A 25,583-nucleotide genomic window follows, 5' to 3' on the forward strand; every position below is an offset into this window, starting at 1 on the left:
GATCTTCAAATGCAAAAAACATGTGCAATATTCAAACAACAAGAAGAGAAAGAAAAGTTTTATTCTAGAAAGTTGAGAGCTTCCAGTAAAATAATGGTGGCAGCATTGCTTTACAGATATCAGTTTCTGCCAGTTGAGAAGTTTCACCTCTTCGACATTCATCGTAGTCAAAGGGTAGATCATCACTGACTTTACTGATTCTTTGACTTACATCATTCTGCCAGATAGTCATTAATATAACTTATCCAATGAAATACTTCAACAGTTAGCATTAGTATCACAGCAAACATTTGTGCAAACATTTGTGCAAACAATCCTGGTTGGGAAAGGAAGCATTTTCAGGACACAAGGCGCTTCACAACAAAAAGAAAGGAAGCGAACATGAATTAACTATTAAATATGCGTAGCCTACCAAATAAAAAAGTATACAAACACAACAAGCACACAGCAACTGATCACAAGTTCCCAGTAACACTTTAATGAAATAAATAGCCTACTAGGCTAACTTACTTTGGTGATCCCCGAAAGGTTCACTTTTCAGCGATTCGATTGAATGCCCAAACATGATATGGCATTTAATTTATTAATTTATGGATTGTAACTTACCTATAAAATGACAAAGTTGCTATACTTATGAATATGCTCCCCCTTTTGAAGGAAATGTAAGAATGCTACAGGGGTTTACAATTTTAGCATCCTCAGTTGTCAAGCGTACTAGCATGCTAACTGCTGTTGTTAGCAGAAATAACACTGCTAACAACCTTACAGAGATAGGCTACTATGGTTTTGCAAAATTCTAATGTATCATTGTAGGCCTATTTGTCATGCCTAATTGTTTGGAAGATAATCTTAAAATTCTCATATAGAGAAGCGGTTAATCATTTTAGCATCTAAGCATTGAAGTAGTTTGTTGTTATCTTGTTGAAGTTAGCAAAAGCAAGAGCTGTAAGCCTATTGTGTTGTTTATTGTGCTCTCTCAAATTTAAAAATGTTTAATAATTTGTCATTCAATGTCATTTAATGTATGCCTCCTCATACAGAAGAACATGGTAAACTATTTTTGCATTTCAGCATTTTCATGTTTAAAATGTTAGCTTGTGCGTGGTAACATTAAGCTCTAAACCGCTAAAGTAAATCTTAACAGAGCTGTAGTCTCTTTGGTCCTGTTAAATTATACACCCATATTTTTACAAGCAAGAAGACAAAGAGTAGCTTGTCAGAGTAAACAAAGGCATAAATCAAACCGTCAATCAAGCCGTCTTTCATATCCTCACACTGAAATCTCGTAAGTTTCACAAAAACAGCAATCTGAGGATTTCTTAAAAATATTTGTCACTCAAGCATCTATTATGTAAAATTAGATCTTGTTTTTTTATGAGAATGCACAGTAACCCACAGTAGCTGCTGACTGAGTTGGTGTATTGAAAGAGGAGAAGTTTGCTTACTGGGCAGCAGCCCGTTATGTGTGGGATGAATCGCATACTTCTGACTGAGTGTACAGTCTCGTGACCGAACTGCTAGAGAAAACACTGTGGGTTTCTGCTCAGTCCTCAAACTGCTGCTCCAGGTCACTGTGGTGGCCTGCAGCAGCTAATAATATAGAATGACTTGTTAAGATGAATTACATCTCCACGTGATGTCTTATGTTAGTCACACAATGGCACATGAGGGCTCCTTTTTTTCCAGAGCAATGTATCCCGCGTTCTTGTTTCCTGCATCTTCCATAACAAGTGCTGAATGGGACAGAGAGCATTGTCCTCTTTCTTGGATCCCCTTTTCTCAGAATGTCCTTTGAATTTGCATGAGGGACCTCCCTTTTGCTTTTCAAAGCAACAAAGAGCTCTATCAGGCGTTGCTTGGCAGGCCTCTCATCCTCTCGAACAGCTCCATGTTGTCAAATTCACTCAACTCTTTTGAAATTCAAACTCATACAGGAAATACACAAAAATTCTAAAATGCCTTCTATTTGCCTTTCAGATGCATCTGTCCCTTTCATGGCACAATTAGAGGCCCTATTGCAACACAGTAGTCCATGAATATTGATTTTTTTTTATGATAAGCAGTTGTCTCATTTTGACATGAAATGAAAACATGGAGTGATTTATCCATGGCTAAACACATAATAAATTAAGATCCGTTCTGCACCTACTCATCAACAAGTTAAGCCATTCTACCTGACTGTATCTAAAGTGCTGTTGCTTGCTTTGATGCCTCTGCTGCAGTGTGTGGTAAGGCCAACCCCGCGCCCCCCAATAGCTAAGCCTTGTTCTCAGCCAGTGCCAGCCTCCAATATCTGAGCTCATCCCACCCGCTCTGCAGGATCTAGCGCAAGCCCTGCCATGCACTGCACTCGAGAGTGGGTGGCATCACATGGCCCTTCAGCCTGCCTTCTGGGGCCTGGCATGGAGGAAGAGGGACAGACAGACACACACTCACATACACACACTCGGCCCTCTGTGGTGATTAGGACCACTGTTGCTGCTGCTGACCACGTCTCCCTCCCTTCGGTTTCAAAGGATTAATTCCACTGAGTCTTAAAGTCAGAGATGCCCACACACATCAGTGGAGTAGAGACCCTTTCCAGCCCACTAGGCCTCCCACGCTCTAGACTTTGAGTGTGTCTAAGGTTGGGTTCACTCACATGCTCTACTCTACCTTCCCTCAGTAAATGCATTCAAAATAACTTGGATGAGTTTATTCTGAGTTTGGAACTTCATCTGGAGACTTTATGTTCTGTAGCTGATAATCCAAAGAAAAAGGAGTGACTAAAAGAGATAAAACAGTCAAACTGAAAACACCTCCTCCGCCCCCACATCCTGTCTGCGGGGTGATACTAGCAGAGATGTGCTCTCACTGCACGCAGAACCGTCTGTATACTTTGCCACGCATCTGCAGCAAAGAAACTTACTACAGAGGGAAAAATGTGTCATCTCGAGAAGGAACACGTGACTGAAAGACGAGCAGCCCAGAGAGAGTATGCGACTCACCCACACAACCAGCAAAACCTGAGATCTTTCTTGTAAAAGAGCGAGATATGTGTGAATTAGCTCAGTTAGTGGTCTACAGAGGGACAAAAGTGAGACTCTACTGTGGCTAGACCAGAGGATTTTTATATCTCGGTGCTAATTTTTCCGTGACAAATGCTCACTGTTCACATTCAAAGTGTAAAGACAAGGGAAAAAAAAGATTAAAGCTAAATTTAAGCACGTCAAAGCTTACTATGGAGAATTCTCTTATGATGCACACAAATACTAAAAAAACAAGCTCTGGGAACACACCGGCTGTGATGGCACACCAAAATGTGTGACGGTGCCAGGGATGGCAGCTTGTCTGTGCAGCGCGGTGTTCTGGTATCTCCAACCTGCCTGGAGACAGGAGGTGTGCAGATTGAGCAGGGAGAACACCAGGCTCATCATCAAAAAAAAAAAAATGTTAATGCCTTCATTTCACTCTTCCTTCCTGTTTCTCTCCACATCATGTACATTTGCTAAGCAGAAAGGACACGCCTGTGATCTCTGTTGGCGTTGGTGAACGCACTTAGCTGAAAATAAGCTTGCACAATGTTGGCACTGTTTTTTGCAGAGCAGAAACAGCTTCTTTTTTCTTTTTTTTTTAAGTCAAAAGTACTCTTTGCACAGGCGGGCAGCTGAAGTTCAGTGAATCATCCATTCTTCTGAAGTTGCATTTAGACAGGAAACTTCACACAAAACTTGTCAGTTTTATTTGGCCTGAAATACAATCAGAAAGGAAGGAGTCTCCAGCATTTGGAGCCCCACCCATTGTTGATACCCCAGCAGTTACGGTAAATATTTGCATGGGTGAAGTGAGGGAACAAGGTGTACTTCCTCTTGCAAGAATTTTACTGAAAAACACTGTAGGCTTCTACGAAACGGGTGTGCAAATGAGAAATATCACTCCACCAGTTTCCCACGAACATATTTAGCCCATATCATTAAAAAAATAACCTACCATTACAAATAGGGAACTTCCTGACATTAAAACAGCACTTTGAATAAGGGAAACATATTCTTCCTTTTAAAACTGATGACTAGTTAACAAGTCATAAAACTTGTTCAGTTTAGCATGCTCAGTTGTGCAGCCCACCTAGCTTCACTTGCTGGGAATTAGCTTGTGGTGACTATTAGCGTAGCTTACTTTATCATGTCAGTTCAGTAAAATTAAAGTAGAGTTTAACACTATGGGGTTCAGTTGCTTGCAGTTAGTTAGATTAGAAGATTGATGGTAGAAAAATAACCTTGAGAAAAGTAGCCTTAAAGTTATTTTTAAGCTACCCATCCAGCCGCTGGTAATGACTTAGCATAAAGACTGGAAAGGTTAGCAGCTAGCTGAGTGCTATAGACAGAACAAAATCCACCAACAAGCACCGCTAGTTCAATGATTAATATTTCAAATAGCATTTATTTAATTCCTAGAAGCTGCTTTTGTGATGACTTTCTTAACCTTTGATTAAGCCTCTACAACCTTGTAGTTGTCTTAGCATCTTAAATGTTATTTGACAGCAAAGGAAATGAGCACATTGCAAGTTGTAGCTGCTTATTTTATGAATTTATTTCCAAATGTAAACTTCACTATTTCATGCATACAAGTTATGACAACATACATTATTCAACAATCTGTTATTTTTCATATTTGCATAGGACATAGTCACAATATATCGTCTAACATGTAAAAAATAATGCCATAAAAAGGTACAGCAGAGCGGCTAAGACCAGCACGTTGAATGCATGTAGAGTCCGAGGAACTGTACAACTGTAATACTTGAATGTAGTGATTTTGGTTTGCTGACGGAGAAAAGAAAATGACACCTGAAGGTTAGAGTGAGGTCATTGGATGTACTGGCCAGAGCTGAGTCAAGAGTTATTTACAGATTAGATTATATTGGTGCTGTGAGGGGGGGCAGCACCATGGAGTCACTACAACAGGCAACTGATGGTGATGGGCAGAGGAGAAACGCACAGAGGTATCAAGAGAGCAACATCACACTGAGGAGGTACATAGAGGACAAAACAGGTACAGGAAACCAAAACAAGAAGCTGGTGAGAGGCTCTCTGTCATCAAAGGGAGGTCATTCATTTAACCGAAACAAACAAATCCTTGAAGGGCAAAAAAAATCCTGAGCAAGAAACCTTTTGTCATTACAGTAAAGAGCGGCACAGTGACAGTTCAGTCGAGCACGACCACCTGGTCAGTTAAGGGTACAGACAGATATAGTCTGCTGTGCTGCTTGTTTACTCAGTCTCTTATGTTTCTTGTCTTTTTTTACTCTTTAAGATACTCGTCTGCTCGTTTGATTAATGACGGTTTTGTTCATTCAAGTTATCTTATACAAAATAACAAAAGTCGCTTATTGAGATGTAGAAAAAGGTCCATTTCAAGCACAACATCCATCGATCAGCACTTACAGCGCGTAAAAATTTGAACCCCCCACTTGACCAAGTTCAAGATTTACTGCAACATTCATCTTTCCCTTCAAAGCCTTTGGTAACATCTTGTCACTGTGGAGCGTCGGATGAGCTGCGAAAAACTCAAAGCCCCTTCTCAATCAACCTCTCCTATCATGGCTTCTTCTCGAAACACTATACAAGCCTTCAAAAGCCGCGGGCCTTCAAAACATGCTCTGAATACCCTTGACTTTTTAATTGTTTATATTATATGATTAAATATTGCATGTTTGTAAGTTGTTCATTTGAATTGGCTTAGCCTCCACAAAGAGCCTGAAAAGACAGGATAGATCAAACCTAGGAAATGTTGACAATGAGAAACGTACCTTGTGCACAACTCACACAACGTATATAAAAAAAAAAAAAGAAGCACGGTCAAGACAGACTTCTATTCATAACCTACAAAAATGCATCAGGTTGATGTAAGCAGCACAATTATAGCAAATTCAGTTTTCAATCCTTTGGAATGGTCGGGCTTTTTTTTTTTTTTTATCATTAAGATGTCAAAAAATACCTGTACTAAGCCATCATACATTACTTGAGTATTGTACAGCGAAAAGAAAGGAAGAAAAGAAATTAAATAACAAGAACCAAATGAAAACAGAACTACACAATCCAAAAGTTTACATAAAAGCAAAAGAGAAATATTACTGTACATTACATAAAAAAGATGTCACACTTTATAAAACTGTACAAGTTGTTTAAATGTCTGATAGCAGGTGTTTTTTTAACCAAGTTTCCATTATAGTTTTGGCACATAGTTCCATCTGTCATGCTTGTACAATGAGATCAGTCATTGGATTTCAGTTGAGACGGTCGGATCAGTGATATATTATATATGTTATTAATATGAACTTTTTTTTCTTTTTTTAAATAGGACTACTGTTAGTTCTTTACACACTAGGCAACAATCAGTTCACTTAAAAGTATTTTTACAATTAGCAGAAAAAAGACAGTAACTGTTAGCATTTTGTACAAACCTTGCATTTCCATTTTGTCATTGTTTAAAGTCTTTTTTTCTCGAAGAGATGTTGAAATCTGTCATCTCTCTGAGATCATGGTCATTAAATTGGATTTAAAAAATGCTGACGTGGAGTTTTGTAGTAATTTACAGCAGACATCGTTCCACACATAGAAAAGGTTTAAACTAAGACAACGTGTGTGGAGCTCAGTAAGGATGGTTTAAATATTCTTGTAACATAAAATAATACAAAATAGGGTTGTAATATTTCCTGGAAAGATTACTGTTTGAATTTACAAGGATGTGGAAGAGACCCTGACAACACGGGATGATTATATAAAATGTAGCCCAGTGTTTTTTTTTTTCTTTGTTTGTATTTTCTTTTTTTTTTACAGAAAAAAAGTATTTCTTCAAGTAGGGACAAATAAAAACCACCAATTTGTGCTACTCATCAAGCAAACATAAGCTACATGATGGATGTTGTGAAAAGATATGAAGGTACAACAAAAGAAAAATATTTCCAGAGGTATGATTTTTGAAAAATTATACAAACATTTCATATTAGACAAAAAAAAAAAAAAAGCAACATTTAAAATCATGACTACATTGCTAATTCACAATGCTGTGGTCTCTATTTTTATGGAAAACTTTCAAAAGAATCTAAATAATAAAGAAAAACAAGTCAAACCATCTGAAAAAGTTGTACAAAGAGGTCAGAGGTTTTCTTTTTAATCTTATCATCCCCCCCCCCCCCAAAACAATCCTTTCTCTTTCTGACTTGGAGGATTTTTTGTATTGTTTTTGGATAACAGGCTAACTGGAATAGCCTGCATCCTGACATCAACAGTTTTAAGTGTTTCTGATTAAAGGGGTCAAGCCCATCAACGGGACTTTTTTCTTTTTCTTTTAAAATACGGCGCCTTTACACAGCCCGACAAAAACAGTCAACCATAATGCTGTGATAACTTCCAAAGAGTTCCTGAAATGACCTGAAGACAATGGAAAATCAATGAAAAAAAACCTTTCTCCATAAAGGCTCATAATCAATTGATAATAAAAGCAAGTACAGTAAAAATGGACATGTACAAAACTGTGTTCAATGGCCTTTTGTGTTGAATTCTTCAAGTAGATTTGGTACAGTGAGAGTAAAAGTTATGGGACACTCTGCCTGTGGAGTCCTTTATGTCACTGCTGCAGTCAGGGGGATTGATATTTTGGCCTGCTGTTTACACACGGTCACAGTGTGTTTGTTTTCAGGTGGTATAGGAGCTTCCATTCGCCTACTCACGGTTTAAGTGTTTAAAGAGGCTTTACACTGACAAAAGCTCCACACTAGCCCAGTGCTTATAGCAGTAGACATTATAGACCAGAGCAAGACCCTTTCAGGGGAGGCGTTCCTGTGTTTCCAGTGTGGTGGGACACTGACCAGCAGTGAACACTAAGCACCCAGGAACACCATGGGGGGTGGGGGGAGGGGGGGGGGGGGGGAAGAGGGGGCTGGCAGACATGTCTGTGCAGGAACTGCTGTTACATCAATGTCCACAAACTGTCCCGTATCTGCTTTGCGGATATTGACCCTGAGGTAAATGTGCAGATTATGGATTAAGAAGTTATTAATGAAACCCGCTTAATGAGCTTATAAGAAAGTTTCAAACATAGTCCAAAATTGACTGAAAAAAAAAAAGTGATGGACAACACCACAAAGAGCTGCTCAACAACAATCTGAGGAAGTTATTTTTTTCATTCGAACATGGTAAATGTAAAAACCCTCTCACTGCTGCCTTCACTAAGCGCTGCAGATCGACGGCATTTAAAGTGTCATCCCGCAGCCTGGAAACTATTTGAACGTCTTGTGGCGCTTTGAGGAGACTACTGCATGGGATCTACATAAGGGATGTGTTCTTTTTGGAGGATGTTTGTGACAGAGCTGATTCTTCACAGCTTTCAAGAGAGATGGCCGCTGCGGAGAAGGAGGGACAAGGCCGGCCATTCATGACTTTACACCTGCCAGACCGTCTCAAACAGCCTCAACGCTTCCAAGGAGAAGTTGTTATCATGCATGTAGTGTGAAGCAACGGGACTGCAGGGGCAAGAGTGGGTCGAGGTGGTTGGTATTATGAAGCTAGCATGATGACAACAGTTTGGAGGGGTCCATGAAGCTATTTCCGGCCACAGTGCTGAAGCGTTCTGAGAAAAATGTACGTTTAAATGTAGGCATAACCCAGACCGTTGGGGCTGCAGCAGTTTTGATAGCGGTGCCTGTTTCCATGAAAGGTTTACTGTGCCTTTTGCCTGACTTATTGAGGCATGTGTGTCTAGAAAACACAAGTGAGCTTTCTCACGGGGACATCTGAGCTTCACAGGCAGGATGACATGAAGCTGGTGAGAACTGCACTTTGCTGATATGTTGGTTTTGGTTCACATGTTTTTACAACAGTTTAAAAAGCCCCCCCTTGTTGCGAGAGAGAAGTTTGAAAGCAGCTGTTTGAAAGCATATCCATTTGATTTTGAAGCTACATTTTCCTTGGCATTGTGAAATGTGACTCTCAAGCAGCAGTCGAGACTGATTTTTCCCTGTGCTTAGGATGGAGTTGGGTAAATCCCACCCACACTGCTGGCCTTATCTAGGTAGTATTGTTGATTACACACTTGTTTTGTCCCTACAGGTAGCAACCCGCTAATTACAGCCATTTTTCTGCTCACAGTTCACTTCTGTTGGAGCGAGAAAAAAGGAGGAGATGAGGGTGTCTGCACCCGGGTGTCTCCTCCTCTGTGCTGCTTGGCTCGTGATAAACCTCTCCTCTTTTATCAGGACCTGCCCTCTCTTGCCTGTCTGTCACAGATAGACTCTTTGTTCACACTGTTCTACAGCACAGCTCTGCCCAACATTCTGGCCTAAATTTGACCCCATAAGTTAGGCAACCTTATGCAATTTGGCTGGCTCTGAGCTCTGCTGATCTTTGACAGGACAGGTAGAAGCTGTTGGGGGAGGGAGGACCCCCCCCCCCCCCCGGGAATGGCATGTTAGCACTCCTCTTGCTAGATTGTGAATGGCTTCTTGTGGGATGCAGCTGTTTCCTCAAGGAAGACCACGAAAGACAGTAGGGAGGGAAGTCAGCCGGCTGTCTGGCTCTACCTGTGATACTGCCACCCACCAGCCTCAGGCCTCGGTAAAGGGCGGCTTATGAGACTGAATAGAAAGCTTTCATTCACATCTGTCTTTGGTACTTTTTCCTATGTGCTTCAGAGATGGATAAATGTTGTCTCAGCTACAGTCCCTTTGTGTATTTTGAGTGAAATACTGGCTGATGATTCAGTGCTTTTTTTTAAAAAAAAGCATGAAAAGCTGCTTTGAAACTGTCTCTTTAAAGGGTCTAAAGATTCTTCTACTGAGTGTAATTTAAAAACTGTTATCCCAGTATAATCCCAATCCTCCCACAAAGTAGATTTTGCACAGAATACACTGTGCACCACTGTTTAATGAAACACATATTTAACCCAGTGTTACTGCAACTCAATATTCAGGTTGCAGTGAGGAAACAGATGTATTTTGCCTACTAAAGGTGCACGTTTTGGGGATCTGCTTCTTAAACAGCAATTATTTTACACATGAACCCAAACAACACAAAGTAGAACATAAAACATGCATTCTGGGTATGATTGACTGTATGAGTGTATGGGCGACTTTCCTTAAACGTGAAAACCAACAAAAAAAACAAAGAGTGCAAATTGTGTTGAGTGTAAGGCTGCTATATATGTACTTTATGTTTCTCTTCTCCGTGTTCATTCTTCTTCAAGCTAACAAGGCCATCCCTGAGAAGGGTGTAAAATTCAACCCCTGTTGAATTTCCGAGTAAAGTGATGAGTATATTGTGCAGTCAATGTGAGTACTGTTAAAGTACTGTGGTATTACAGAAATAGCAACTGTCTTCAATCCTGAGGTGTGTGTGTGTACCCCTTCTCCTCACCCGTTCAAACAAGAAGAAAAAAAAAAGAAAAAAAAAAAGCCATTTTTAAAGACTTGTCAGGATGTCTGTTTTTTTTCTTCTAAACCTTGTTTAGCGGACTGCAAACATACATTGGACAACTAGCCATGATCAGAAGCTAAAAAAATACAGACATATGGTACAGAATGTAAATATTGCCATCTGGGAAAGGCATTACCTTCTTTTAGGATCGCACAAGTAATTGCACTACAATAAGCAGTTATGTACAGTATGGTACACCACAGCAAGCGCAGGCAGAGCAAAGGGAGGGGGGGGGCTGCTGACAACTGTGCAACACAAGTGTTATGACAAAAACACAGGCCTCCCAGGTCAGAGGCAGAAAGTGCGACTGGGTTTCAGTTTAAGGCGAGTTGGCGGGGCTGAGGGTGGGGCTGGAGGCGTCCGAGCGGCTGTAGTCGCTGAGGGAGCTGGGACGTGTGATGCTGCCACCACTGCTGCCGTGGGGCCTCTTCAGCATGCCTGGCTGGAAATCTGAGTGGCGCCGAGCATGCTTCATCAGGTGGTCGCTCCGCATGAAGCGCTTGTCACAGAGCGGGCATCCAAACTTCTTCTCTCCCGTGTGGGTGCGGTAGTGGCGGGCCAGCTCGTCGGAGCGGGCAAACTTCTTACTGCAGTCAGGCCAGGTACACGGGAAAGGCCGTTCTCCTGTAACAACACAAAGGGATGGTGAGATGATAAATCACACATGTACAAACATTATCCCTTTATTTTAGACAACTTTTATAATTTGCTTACTGCAGGTCATGCAGTTTAAACACACTGCTGATGTGCATTAGGCTTCTTGGGGCTGCAATTCAGAAACAATGCAATATCCAAATCACATTCAAAAGTCAAAAACAAATACAGCAACAATGAATGCAACACATTTCACATGACGAAAGTAAGACACACAAATCCAGAGAACAAATTCAACAGGAAAATGCTGCATATCTAGTCATAACAACAGAAGTGCTCCAGGCCTATGGTGAAGCCTTAAGTGGGAATCAATTTTTTTTAAATTATATTTTATGGATAAAATAATTTTTAAAACAATGTAAATGTCGAGAAGAAGTAAAAGAGTAGTTGAGTCTTATTGCTCAGTAAAAGGAAGGATATTATAACAACCGGCGACATCTTTGAAATATTGCAAAATAAAATCGGGAAAAAGGTAGAGTATGTGAGCCATGGGACTTATGGTAAATCATCTAAAAATGTGAGCTGAGGCACAGCTTAATTATCTTTGCTCCAGATGCTAATCACACTCACAATGGTTACCCAGCCCATTTTCCAACATGCAACTATCTGTGACTCGGCACATGGGGAAATTACACCCTTCCCCCTTCCATCAGGCAATAAAAGTGGGCTTTGACACAAATCTACTCAAAGCCAGATGGTTCTATATATCTTGTGGTTTCCTTCTATTCTGATGTGGAAACAGTGTGCATGGAGCTTGAACGCTGCTTTCTGCATCCGCCGGCCACGATGTCTAACACTGTATTCAATTTTACTTCCATTTCAGTGAGTTTCTGCCTGACAATAGCCACATCCAGCGTCTAATTTTACCAGCGTGACATTGCAGTGCCATAGAGAAGGGCAGGATGGACTCTTTTAAAGCTTTTCTTCTTACCTGGGAATATGAAAAAACAATCAACTCGAGTAATATGCAGAGGATTTGGGGTATGAAAAGGAATAAATGATAAAGATGCATGAGTGTTTATGTGTGGCATGACAAGTGAAAACATAAGACCAGGAAATGCTTTCTTTGTTCTGTGCCTTCCCTCAGGGCCACAATGGAAACAGTGGCGTTCCGCGTCAAACACTCACATGCTACCTGATGCCAGTGAGTCTCAAAAAACAAGAACCCAGTGCCCTACCAGTCTGCCCCCCCCCCCCCCCCCCCCCTCCCCCATATAGTGAATGGTTACAAAACATGCAGACAGACAGAGCAAGTCTAGACAGCCCAGTCTGTGTTCCTGCCTCTGACGCCTCACCTCAGCCCCAGCCCTGCCCACAACAGTTCCTGCGGGCCCCTACAGGGCTCAGTGTAAGTAAACTCTGGAACTGACATGAAGACATTTGCATTCAAGCCTAGAGACCTTCTTTCCAAAAAAATATCCACACTGTTCTTCTTACACACAGAAAACACATCACTTGCTCTGTATGGTGTTCAAGTCAATGAGCAGACTGGTTTTGTTTGACCTGAGTTACAGGCAGGATAAAAGGGCACAGTTTAACTTTCATGGCACTAAACCTACTGATTATTATTAAAGAGAGCCCTGATAATCAAATGTCATGTCATAGTAGCTAGTGAAGCAGCCTGCGCTGCATCCTGGCACCGAAAATGAGTTACTGGCTAAAAAGTAGAGCTTAGCTCTGCAGGCTGCTTAAGGCTCAATAACCAGTGTAACGGATCCAACACCATTAATATTTAACCAGACATCAGAGAGCCAGGCTGAGATATCCAGTCTTACTGCCCTGATACAGTAATGCAGTCATAGTGGAAGCATCAGGTATCCAACAGCAACTCACCGAGACCCAGCAAATTATTTAGAGCTCTGCAACTTCTTAGAAATGCAAAATTAACAGATATGCTGCCTGTTTTCACCTCCTGCCAAACAGCTTTTGGTATTAAGGTCAAAAATATGAATAGGAGTTGAAATTGCTATAATGTCAGCTTTAAAAGACTCATAAAGAAAAGCTCTATTTATCATTTAGTTGTTTCCATGGTTGAAGTAAAAAAGAGGTTTAGGGAATAAACGCTTTGATCCGGAGTGGAAAGAAAGATAAGGGCTATCACCCTGCATGGTTGGACGATGTCACTCTGCGAGATATTTCAGGAGACTGCAGCTATTACTCAGCATCACAGTGTATAAAGAGGGTTGCTTCAAGCTACTCTCTTTACCCTACTCTCATTCCCATCCAGCTCCAGTTCTGTCACAGCAGGGGGTCAGTGCCGCTGATGACGCCAGGCCTTGCCGATTGGTTCTCCGGTCTCTGGCAGCGTCCACATCAAGGGTGTGGTTTTTCTTTCTCAGAATGTGTCAGTTGCAAAAGGGCCGGGGGTGTAATGAGGGAAGCTTTTCCCCAAACGAACACAGTGACCCAGTTACCCGTTAAGTGAGTTACATCATGCTCACAAACTGTACCTCTACTAAGCGCTAGTGTCCCCCCTCCAAGGAAATGTGATTATGTCACAGGTACTCCTGTTATATAACTGTTCTCTCCGAGGCCACTGGGTCAGTAAATAAACAGCTCATCTCTGCTCCTCTAACCTATCCTTCTCTCATTCATGCCAAAGAAGTTTGGTTCCTCACATTCTGCAGGAATGGTTCAGATAAATGGAATCTGAGGCACTCTCACGGGTGTAAGAGATGCTGTCGACGAAGGCAGATCAAATCTCCTTTTTTGACGTGAGCAGCAGCACAGGAACTTGGCTTGGTCACCTGCTCCAGCTAGCAGATAAAATTCCTGGTGCGTCCTCAGGCAACGACCAAATTCACCCAGTGTAACGTTGAAGTCTGCACGTGAGCGTGCCCTGAGAGAGCTAGAGTAAATAGCTCGTCGGGGTGAGGAGGGGAGGAAAAAGTCAAGTTCTTGTGCTTGCGCAGTGAGAACCAGAACAGGAAACATCTTTTACAGAGCTCAGAACAAAAAAACAAAATGCATTCTAAACACGCATGGAAATTTACAAGCACATGGACCGAGAATGAAAGTTAAACCTGAGGTCACACAGGAGATCACAGCTCATTAAAGTTGGAGCTTTACTTCACTTCAGCAAGCTAAGAAGCACAGTCATCTTGGCAACATGAAATGAGCGTATCACCACTCGCTCAAGTGGTAGAGCTCAGCACTATCCTGTAATTTAGTTTCATGTTTACAACAGACTATGACCTGTAACCAACCAGGAGCCGGCAGACAACCATTCATTGGATTTGAGATAATACTAAAATGACAGCAGAGTAAACTCAACCATACCCTCCCTCTCTGTCTACACGCAATCTCACATCATTCCAAGATGACGTAAATACATGTGAGTTAAATACACTGAATATACACCGAGGCTACTGCTGCTCCACTTTCCATTGTTCTCAGAGCAGTATATGGAGGCTTCGCTTGTGCAAAGATAAGAACAAAGGCTTACAAAGGTCTGCGGTTTGAAAAAAGGAAAACAAGGCGCGGCTTTATTGGCAACACATCTGGAATCATAGCAACAGTTTACGCGGCCATTTGACTACAGAAAAATTAACCAAGTGTGAGAGGAGACTAATTACTAAGAAAACCCATTCTCTACAGAGCTCTGTTCAGCATATTCTGAATGGCAGCCATTTTCCTCTGATGCCACATTAAGGGTGGGAAGATCAATTGCTGTTAAAATGTTGTACTGATGTCTTTCAGGATGTCCATCAAATTTAGGCCATCACGCAATCACAACAATTTCACTGTAAATTCCAATTAAAAGAGCATATTCAGTAAGATACCCTGCTTGCTACCTTACGACAACTAATAATGTTAGCATACAGCCATTTAGCTGGCGTTACAAAAGTGAGGAAATAACACCTTTCCTGTTGTATTGTGGAACACTACCAAAGCAATATATATGCTGAAATCAGCAACTTCATGTATAAATGGGATATTTTAGCAAGCATGTGGCTGAATGCTTATGTTAGCTGTTGTAGCTACGGCAGTGTCAAACATGAACCTTGAAATATGGCCAGATTTTCCCTACAGATTATGTTTCACTGACTTTTTTTGTGGCTTACAATCATTAAAACATTCAATTATAACATTATTCAGCTATCCTTAATTATGATACTTAAGTTTTGGGAACCCAGCAGTATGGCACATTTGAGCTCCTAATCCAAGTGGCGTCAGACAAAAAAAAAGGTTTGCCATATGATCAATTCAGTGTTAGAATAAGTCGCTCCTGCCTGAGCAATGAACGACACTTGGGTGGGTCAGGTGCTCGAGAGGAGGACTAGCCTCAGCTTGTCACAAGAAATATCTGAAAACAAGACACATCTGAGGTATAATTATCTTTTGTCTTTATTGAGAAGAGCCTTGGTTGTTGTTGAATGGCCTACCTCCCCTTGTTGGCCTATAGCTGTACGGTTTTGAACAACAGCAGCAGCCTAGCTCCCAACAGGAGATGCACTCCTGTAATGCATTTCAATCTGACGGGCTGTGTGTACTAACCGTAACTCACTCCCCTCGGTCTGAACTACAATATTGACATTCAACCAGGGATGTGCAGAGGGGTCTAGTGTGACCGTCTGATTCCTGCACACATCATACATTACTCAATTCCCTTAACTCTTTAAGGGCAATGCAGGTAAAGCTTGCCTGCATTGACCAGCTCATCAAATTTTGCTCAATTAGCTAGAGTGGGCACTCTGTTTTAGCCTTGAGTGCATGCGAAAACAACCTGCAGCCTTGATGTGTTGCAGGCAGTCTCCTTATCTTTAAGATGTCTGGTTACCTAAGGACGTGCAAACAGCTGCAGCCGTTAATGGCTGTTTACAGTTGGTCTGCAAAAAGCAGGTGGGAGCAGGGATGCCTCATCATCCAGGACTCTCACTTGCAGTACAATGCCAGCTCATTTAACTGATGGAGTCTGACACTACAGCTCATATGAGACAGACCTGCTCACAAACTAGTGCCAAAAAAAGACCTAGCCCTGCTAGATCCTGAGAGGCCGCAGTACACCGAGATAAAAGAAGAAACAAGCTGTAGATAGTGCCAGCTGTCCAACAGTGTACCTGACACTGTGATGTAGGAGGAAAAAAACACATTTTCATGTCTCACAGAAAATGGTTATGCCCCTCTCCCCCAAAGACCACGCAAAATAGTCCTCATCTTGTTTCTGAGAGCCACACCCCAGTGTGTCATGGTCTGCCACAGTCTGATTTATCATGCAAGGAGAGGGGACACACCTTGCATACCGTAGGGAGCATAAACAGCCAAGCTGGAGACAAAACACTCCCTCTGACATTAGCTCCACAGTAATTTTCAGCCATTTCTCTCTTAGTCAAGCTAACCCGGAGTCTACTTCTCAGTTGGGACCCGTTAAGTGCCGGGTGACAGGGGTGTTGTTCTATGCTGCAGAGGTCACAGCCTTTCAAACGTTAATCAGATTAGCTGCAGATGTAGCTGAATAAATGACCTACATCAATGGAGGGCATTGACAGTGAATATCCTGGTAACTAACCCCACCCCCACCCCCGCTGCACTGTATTCTCTCTGGCTTTGTGCTGCAGATCCCTTACTTGCATGCAATATGTGGCTGGTGGTTTTTGAACAGTGGAGGTGAAAATATGCAGTGTTCCACAGGTCTGTATCCCTCTCTTCCTGACACCGGTAATCAATACCACGCCTCAAGCCGTGGCTTTGCCTTGCAACACAACACGCTTGAGCACCTATTTTGCTTCGCAAGCTGGAGCAGGGTGGGAGGGGCAGGTGGGGAATAGACAGAGCAGCTTTTATAGAACTACTCTAGAGCTAACTAAAGAATACATGAGCCCTTTGGGCCATTGAAAGACACAGAGAACTACCTGATAGGGGCCTTTCAGTATCCAACAAACATGCTTGGCTGCTTAATCACAGCAAAATCTTGTTTATATTTCAACATTAGGGAGGACCCATCCTACTGTCCTCTTTACATTTCCACATGTGGCATATGCACAGCATGTGTACCAGCACATGCTTTGGAGATGTCTACAGTAACGCTGCATCAGAGGATTAGAAAAGACAAGATGGTGGCTCCACTTTGGTTTTACATACATCCTGCGGATCAAGAAGACTTATTCAATACCTTGTTGCGATTGTACACATACTTGTATAAATGGCCTTCTCAGGCCAACCAGGTTTCATTTAGAAACGCTGCTTTTAAATGGCTCTTACAGCAGAAAAATGTCTATTAAGAAATGAATAAAAAATATCAAATCTACAGCTATGCAAGCAGTTCTGCCCAGCCATGCTTGGTCTTACTTTAGCTTGCAAATTTAGCATGCTATCTTACTCAACTTAAAATGCTAATATTGAACGTGTAGCCATCTCAGTCTAGAGTGTTATTAACTGTGCTAATTAGAACGGTTAGAGTGGTTATGCATTTCCAATCTATCACGTAACAGTACTGAACGGTACTGTAATGTTAGTTTTCAAATACCTCATAGCTAACCATAATATTAGCTTGTAAGTGGCTGCATGATAACAATATCTGTTGTCTGGTTGAAAGCTTTATGCATTATAAAATATGTTTTTTGAAACATGATGGATGACTAGAGTTCTTTCGGGATTGTCACTGCTCTGTTGCCGAAGAGAATAAGTGTTGCAGACATTTCACTCAAAACCACAAATGTTAACCACATAGTGACACAATATTGCAAGGCAGAAGGATCATCACTATCACAAGTCATTAGGCTTGACCCCTGAGAATCATGCAACTATCAGATGTTGACTTATTTCAGAATATAAGACAACACTGAATTTATGTTCGTCTAGAAGAGAGGTCAGTCAAACATCCTGTGTGGACTTTTCATACATTTTTGTGGCAATCCATCCACTAATTGTTGAGATATTTCAGTCCAGACGAAAGTATTGGAACATTTCAACAGACAAAACAAAACATTACATTTGCAATGTCACCAGAATTTGGTCAAAATGGAAATTGTCATTGTTATTGCATTATCAGGAGAGATGGTTTAACTGGGTGGGATGGTGGAAATTCTGCCACGTGGCAGAAGTGACCTTTTGTGCCCAATTAGAACTTTATCCTTTGCTGTGCCAAGGTCAGGCTCAAGCGGGTGCAGGGAAACCCCATCTCCGCCCAGCTACCTCATCACTGCCACCAGCCACACAGGAACACTGGGCACTCTGTGCAGCAGGGCTGCCAAATATAAAACCACTGGCAAAGAAGCAGTATATAATAGGTGACTACTGCTAGCTTTTCCATGTGGAATTTGGGATAATTTTACGTTTAAAAAAAAAAGTTTCATTAACCGCAGTTATTTGGCTGAAAATAGAAAGCTTGCATGAATAACTGGGTCTCTATGGTGGATGAACTGTGCTGCCAGGTGGTGCCGGTTATTTTTTAGGACGTGGATTTGCAACCATCTCCCAGTATTAGAGGTACCCCCAGCAGAACACAAAAGAGGTCTGAACAAAACCTCAAACCAACTGTAAAATATGTTGTTAGGCTCTTTGTCTTTGAGAAACATTGACCCTGTTCCTCCCCGTGATTCTAAATGGTTTTCAAATAGGTCTCACACACTGACAAGATGGCCTTTTGTGAGGCCCAGCTGTGGGGGGCACAGAAAGCCCATGCTGTTCTTTCTGAAGAAGACATGACTTATAATGAGCTTGTCGGGGGCAATCTCTGCTTTGGATATGGCAGTGTGCATGACATGACCAGAGCAGAGTAATGAGGCTTCCCAGAGAACACCACGTACTCTGGAAACCTCTCAGAAAAGTGGTCTTCATTGTTCAAGTCTGCTGTGCTTCTTAGGACTAAGAGTTAAAGAGGAATGAATGAAAAATAAAAAAGAATACTGAGTAAAACTCCTGAAGTTTAATTTACCTTCCCTTCATCTTTTTTTTTTTTATGTAGAACTGTGTTTATCTGCACATCTGTGTTACATGACTGCATTTTCCACACAACAGGATAAGTATATGTGTCTGATTAAAGCCCCACCGTCCACACAAGGAGATCAGGCATAAGTTGTCTGGCAACCTTAAACACCTTAACCATAGCAGATTCCTCAACATCCAACTCAATGCAGTATAAGTAATTTAAATTTAGCATGTATTCCATGTCTGCAACACCCTGGTGTCCTTGTTACACACCATGTTTGAGAAAACAACCGAGTCAAAAAGACATCTAAAATACTTTAAATATAGATTCAGTACCTAACCTGTACCGCATGCACCTTTTTTAGAGTTTCCATCACATTTAGTGTCTAAGTTAAGGAGGTTGTGTCTACTGCATGCGTAGCTTTACATCATATATACTACAGCAATGTAAACAAAGTATCGTCTGCATATTGATGAATGTTCAGGTATTTAAGTTGTTGGCTTACATTTCAGAGTTGAATTAAAATGATATCTGGAGCATTTACAGACTTTTCCCCAATTGACAGGATGCTTAAAGATGATTGGTTGTGTGCTTAGTCCATTGTGGCCCAAGAAGGGATGATTCTGCAGTATTTCTAGCGCCAATATTGAGTCCAGGGTAGGTATGCTGGCCACCACAACTTTAGCAAGACATGAAAATACCGTTTTACATTTTTAACAAACTTATCTTTACTCATCTGCTTTGCAAAATGGAGCTTTTGCCTTCACTCAAGAGACCAATAGCCAGGAGCATCTTTACATCAACATAGTTACCAGTTTCTTAGTTCTTAACTTCAACATCCGCCATGCTCTGATAAACAGCCAACTTTTCAGGACAACCAATGTAGCCTGCATTTAGCAATTACGCGCTTCAATCTAAGACTTCCTTTTCTGTGCATTGATCGTTGAGATTATTTGTAGGGATTAAAATAGCTAGAGTTATTGTCGGATGACAGCCAATGGGTTTTGGAGTTCCATTACGGTAGATGCCCTTCAATCAATTACTCTGACTACAAGCATTACTCTGAATACTGCAGTCAATTCATGTCAGTTCATGTCAGTTGCCAAAACATTCTGCAGAAGAATGCAGATATCTGTTCATAGAAATTATGTTGTTCCTAATTAAAACTAGCACTACAAATTAGCTTGTATCCACCTCCATTATCAGGCAGCAGCAGCAGCAAAAGTCTTGTAAAAGAGGTTCTCTAAACAAATGAAACCAAACAATCCTTATGGCAAAGGTTAATTACAAACTCACTGGTATTAACCTGCACAATGTAATCCAAGTTTGCAAAAGACAGTACACATTACACTCATTCTGATTCTGAATTCAACAAAACATCACCCATTTTCCAAAAGATAATGGTCAATTACAACAATAAATATACAATTTGATTCTTGCATGGCACAAAATAAAAAATGTTGATGCCTCTCATAGGAAAACAAGCACTGGTTGAAGATTATTTCAAACTATTAAAGGGTTTGATTTTTCTATATTGCATACATGGCATGAGAAATACAACGTAGCTTTAGCTCCTCTACTCTGCAGGATCCCACACACAAGGATTGCAAAAGCTGGGATGATGACGCATGGGCGTTACAGAAGTCAAGTGAGGACGCTGTGTCCCTGGCTCTTTGTTTGGTGTCTATAACAGTGTTTCCCCCTTCAATTAGATAGCGGTGTTTGGCTGGGACTGACTGGGCTGGAATCCATTCTCTCCTGACTCTGCTAGTAGGGGCTGAAGGGAAGCACACAGCAAGAGTCTGGCTCTATGAAAGCACTGCAAGGTTGGCTGAGGCAGCCGGGTTGAACTCAGATGACCCACATTCTGGGACTATCCAATCAAATAAGCAGAAGGAGCCATTATTATCAGAATTTATGGGACACAAACCAATCATGGAGCCAGACACCAAAGCATATCCAAATAGAAAGGCAGGCGAGAGGAAATGCTTAATAGGCAAAGGGACTAAGGCAGGGCTAATACGGAGCAATAATAGTGCACACTAAAAACACATGGTCAGGGCTGAGGGAAGCACACAGTGTGCTCTCTGAGGGCTGTGCTGAAAGTTTGGCTGAGGCAAGGCAGCTGAACTGAGATGACTCACATTCCATGACAAACCAATCAAATAAGCAGAGACTGTCCTTATTATCAGAAATTATAGGACACAGACCAATCACAAAGTCAGACAACAGAGTGTATATCCCAAAAAAAAAAAAGGCTTAACAGACAAAGAGACAAAGGTAGGGCTGACAGACAAAATTAATTCTGCACAAAACAAACAGTGCATTTTTTTTGTTACCTTGAGGAGATTATTTGATTGATGACACAGGAGTATAAAGGACATCAATTTTGAGTCATATCAGGCTATATCTCTCAGACTGTTTATGACAAACCCTGCAGTAAGCACAAAGCTGTGGCAGTGCAAACTTAATTCTAGACTGAAGACTAAAAATAAGAAAACCAATACAGACATTTTCCTATTTCTACAAGGAAAATTTAATTATAAAAGGCCATCTGTGTCTTACAATGTGTTCATACATTTGTAGAGTTGTGCTTTCATTTGTAATCACATAAGGCATACATATGAAATTCCTATAGGATAATAAATCTAGTATGTCAAAGACAGACAGAGTGTATAGGTATATGCAGAGCCCGCCTTAGGTAAAGCCTTATGAGAATGTACTCATGTATGAAGGTGTCTCAGATTGAAATAAAGACAAAAAAGGATTGATTGGAGCAATAAATGTGTGTCCCATGGAATCACATGTTCTCTTTTCTGCGATACATTTATGAATAATTGCATTTTCTATATTTCTGTATGTGTTAGTCAAGATATCACAAGACGTTTCTCGAGTGATCCAGATAGATATGTGTTTTTGTTGCTGTTATGTGTGTGTGAAGAATGGAAGATAGAGGTGGGAGGGGTGCTGTGAGCTGCAGTCTACAGAGCAGAGAGGAAGGAGAGGCTCCTCAGTCGAGGCTCAGCTAGCTGAGTCTGTTGCTGGCCAGATCAGCTGGCAGTCCGTCTGGCGGGGGTGTGGCACATCACAACAAAGGGCTTTGGGCAGACAGGGGACTGCACAGCTCTTATCAACCCCCCAATTTAAGTCGATCTACATCTTTTTCCCCCCTCTTTTCTTTTTGTAGCCTATCCTGAGGAATGCAAAGAGCAAACATGGAGGTATGGCGTGAGAGACAATCGAAACGCACCGCGGATCTGGAGCGCGTTTGAGAGCTCTTCGCTCTGCAGTGTGACGGTACACGGAGCTTCTACCCAAACTTTTTGCATGTCGATGTTAGTGCATACTTTGACCAGTATGCGATGCTTACTTAAGACGTTTTTGGACGATTTAAAAAAAAAATTTTTGTGTGTCACCTTTAAAAACACACTAAACTAGCATTTTATTTTTACGCGTGAATATAAATCTCTATTATTCACAATTGTGGGAATTTGCTCTACACTTGCACTGCAGTGTCGATCTTTAGGCCCACACAGTTCAATGCAGGCGAGGGGGGGGGGGTGCAAGAGGAAAGCAGCGACAAAGCTCGCGGTCTTGAGTGGGAGTGGCACTATTTTCGACTCCCTCCCTCCCTCCACCGAAATTAAAAGGACATCTCTCAAAGTTCACAGAACTTAGAGGATCATTCAGATAAACAAACTATGCACCAAATATGACCTAAACTGCACCGTATGCGCCAAATACTCCCTTTTAGAGTGGATCCGTGCATACTTATACACATGACTCGATGAAACACAGGAGTCACCCCCCCCTCCTCTGTACAGATCTTTATTTCAATGTATGCGTGAAAGAAACCACACTTCTTCGCGATGTTCTCCGTTTTCAAATCTAATCCCTTCCTATGAAGGCAGCATATGTCATGTTTGAAAAAAAAATAAAGATTTGCATCCAATGAAACTGACCTGTATGTGTCCTTAGGTGGGCTTTGAGGTGGGATGATTTTCCATAAACTTTTTCACAACCTGAATAGTGGCATTTGTGCTTTTTCTGAGGTGATTCCTGCTCAGTTCGACCTCGCGTTCTTTTGCCTCTTTGTTTGAGCGAAGGATCGGAGATTGTGGTAGGTGTGGCGGAGTTTCCATCATCTATGAGGTCCGGCATGCTCTCATCCTTTATTTTTGCCTGCTCGGCAACATTGTTGGGAGTCTGTTGGTTAAAATCCGCCAGAATCCGCGCCACCACGAAAAGAGACGAGTTATCTTTCACCAAAGGCTCTTTGATTTCCTCTCCGTTCTTGGAGGAGGACGGGGTTTCTGGTTTAATCTCCCTATTCCCTTTAGGCGCGTGGACAATTGCACGACTGGACATTGAAACAAGGCACTCTGCTGCAAAGTGATCCATTTTGTCTTTGAAACAGCCCCCTCTGCTCCTTAATGACATTCAAAAAAAAAAAAAGAAAAATCAAATCAAATGATGGCGTGTGAGGAAAAAGTAGTTGTTCCGTGTTTCCCTTTGTGTGCGAGGAGAGGAGGAGGTGGTTCTCATCAGAGAGAACTGACTTTATGATCTTACCCGGCTTCCCAATATCATCAACATCCTGTGAGAGAAACGCCTCGGATAAAAACGCAGACAAGCCCCCTCAGACACACAGAAAGAGGCTATTGAAAAAAAAAGAAACCTAATGTCTTTGATTAGTGCAACAACGCTGGTAACAGGACCTCTACAAACTTGGATGTGCTAACTCCCATCTCGGCTCCAAACACTCTCCAGCATAGTGAGTGTGTCTCCTGAGCGCCTGTTCCTGCTGGTTGTATCCATGCTGGGGGCGTGTCGACCGGCAGCGCTCGGCAGCATCGTCAGAGCAGCCGCTCATTCATTGGGTGCTGCGTGTCCTCTAATGCACCCAGCGAGCCGAGTTACTTGGAAGTTTCACCACAGGTTGCCTCCATGCATTCAGATGATGTATCTCACATGCGACACATTATGTGCAGCGGAGACCTTTAGGAGTAGACTACATGCGATTTTCTACAAATTGCCTTTATAAGCCGCTGGATGGGGTTGTGGGGGTGGGGAGGGTGGGACATTGTGTTCTGCAGCATTCTGCCCTGCTGCATGAGCAAAAATATAGACTAGTACATTTTGTAAAAGAAGCAAAAAGAATGCTTGAAAATAAATCACAATTCACAAATCACATTCTATAATGATATAAATCATTGCAGAAGAGGAATAAAGACAAGTGAAGCATTAATAACAAATTGATCAAAATAGTTGCAGAAAAAGCTTCTGATATCTAACAATTTCACCAACTGATTAATCAACTAATAATTCTCTGTATGAGTGTTTTCTGAAGATAGTCCTATGTAATGGAAAATGCATGTCAACGTACAACCCCTACACTCAATGTGCATATATATATTTTTTTTATCATAAAGATGCCCACTTCCCCTGTTACCACATATACCATATAGTCCAATCACTAATGAGGAACTGATAAACCACACGTGTCACAAAAATAACTCAGTTTACAGGCAAGTGGGTTGTCTTTTCTCCAATGTAGGCTTCACTTCGTCATCAGTAACATGTCCCTGATACTTTGAACATTATTGTGTCACCTTCTTTGAGCGATCAGCACATTCGGGAGCTTCTGGCCAAAAAAAAACAAAAAAAAAAACGTGGGCAAGTAGACAGAGAGCTCAAATGCTTCAAACTGCCAAATTATTGGCTTCGCCTGCTGAGATTCCACACAGGCAGAGTCCTTCTTCTCCATCACAGCCTCTCAAAGGCATTTAATTACATAGTTAAAGAGAGATAGTAGTGTAAACAGGACAGGTTATAAATGATAACACTTGGTAAAATTCCTGTGTTAAAGTTAAATGTTCAACACTTTGTTGCAGTCTTACCACAGTGAACAGTTTTGTTTTGTAATGCCCCATTATTCCCAAAGTACAAATGAGTATATGAAGACCAAAATGGTGTATCATACTTCCATTGTGTTATCGACAGCTAAGTAAAACATACAATAAAAAACTTATATTACGTTTGTACATCCTCAGTTGGTACTTTTTTTAACAAGATGGCAGCTTTCTTTATGACTCTAAACATAACTCAAACCTTCTCTGAGCAACCCTCAGCCAATTAAAACCCAGCCCAATGTCTTCTTCAATTTAGGTGACACCATTGCAAAAAAAAAAAAAGGAAAATAGTTTACAGTGCTAGTTTAACAGCTGGTGTGTTGGAACATATTTCCACACACGTGGAACTAAATCTGTAAAAAGTTAACTTTTTATTAGTTTTGAATTGATGACTTTAAAACACAGAAATGGGGTTGTCATAACAGGCTACAAAGTCTTAGCAGAAAACAAACCAGCTGATGATATAGATTAGTAGGACAAGCATGAATAGCCCTGTTAACCTCATGAACCCAAATCAACCCCTGTGGTTATATCAGAGAAGTGTTATCGATGCATTTGTCTCAGGTAAGCAACAAAAAAAACTGTTTACTGTAATGCATACTTTATTTTCGCTGTGATCACGGTCTGCTACATTGAAGCTTGATATTTCTTTATTGTCATGTTTGAATGAACAAGAAAAGTACATTAAAGCAAAAA

At 41.4% G+C, this 25,583-nt stretch overlaps 1 protein-coding gene across 1 annotated transcript; it reads right to left on the reverse strand.

The window, feature by feature from the left end:
• Positions 1-4,544: 4,544 nt before the first annotated feature.
• Positions 4,545-23,959, reverse strand: klf13 (Kruppel like factor 13). The gene is made up of 2 exons (XM_061035397.1): positions 22,938-23,959; positions 4,545-11,075 (listed from the first exon to the last, which is right to left on the reverse strand). Exons 1-2 carry the CDS (start codon positions 23,413-23,415, stop codon positions 10,771-10,773), a joined length of 783 nt encoding a protein of 260 aa, XP_060891380.1. The 5' UTR covers positions 23,416-23,959; the 3' UTR covers positions 4,545-10,770.
• Between the last annotated feature and the right edge of the window lie 1,624 nt (positions 23,960-25,583).

This window comes from Labrus mixtus, chromosome 4, assembly GCF_963584025.1.
Source record: "Labrus mixtus chromosome 4, fLabMix1.1, whole genome shotgun sequence".
NCBI lineage: Eukaryota > Metazoa > Chordata > Actinopteri > Labriformes > Labridae > Labrus > Labrus mixtus.

Bases quoted from the DNA above. Each gene is read 5' to 3' on its own strand.
- klf13 (XM_061035397.1), bottom strand. From the start codon at position 23,415: ATGTCATTAAGGAGCAGAGGGGGCTGTTTCAAAGACAAAATGGATCAC. The intron at 11,076-22,937 runs GTCAGTTTCATT...GTGTTGTTACAG, and splicing joins CCACCTAAGGACACATACAG to GAGAACGGCCTTTCCCGTGT.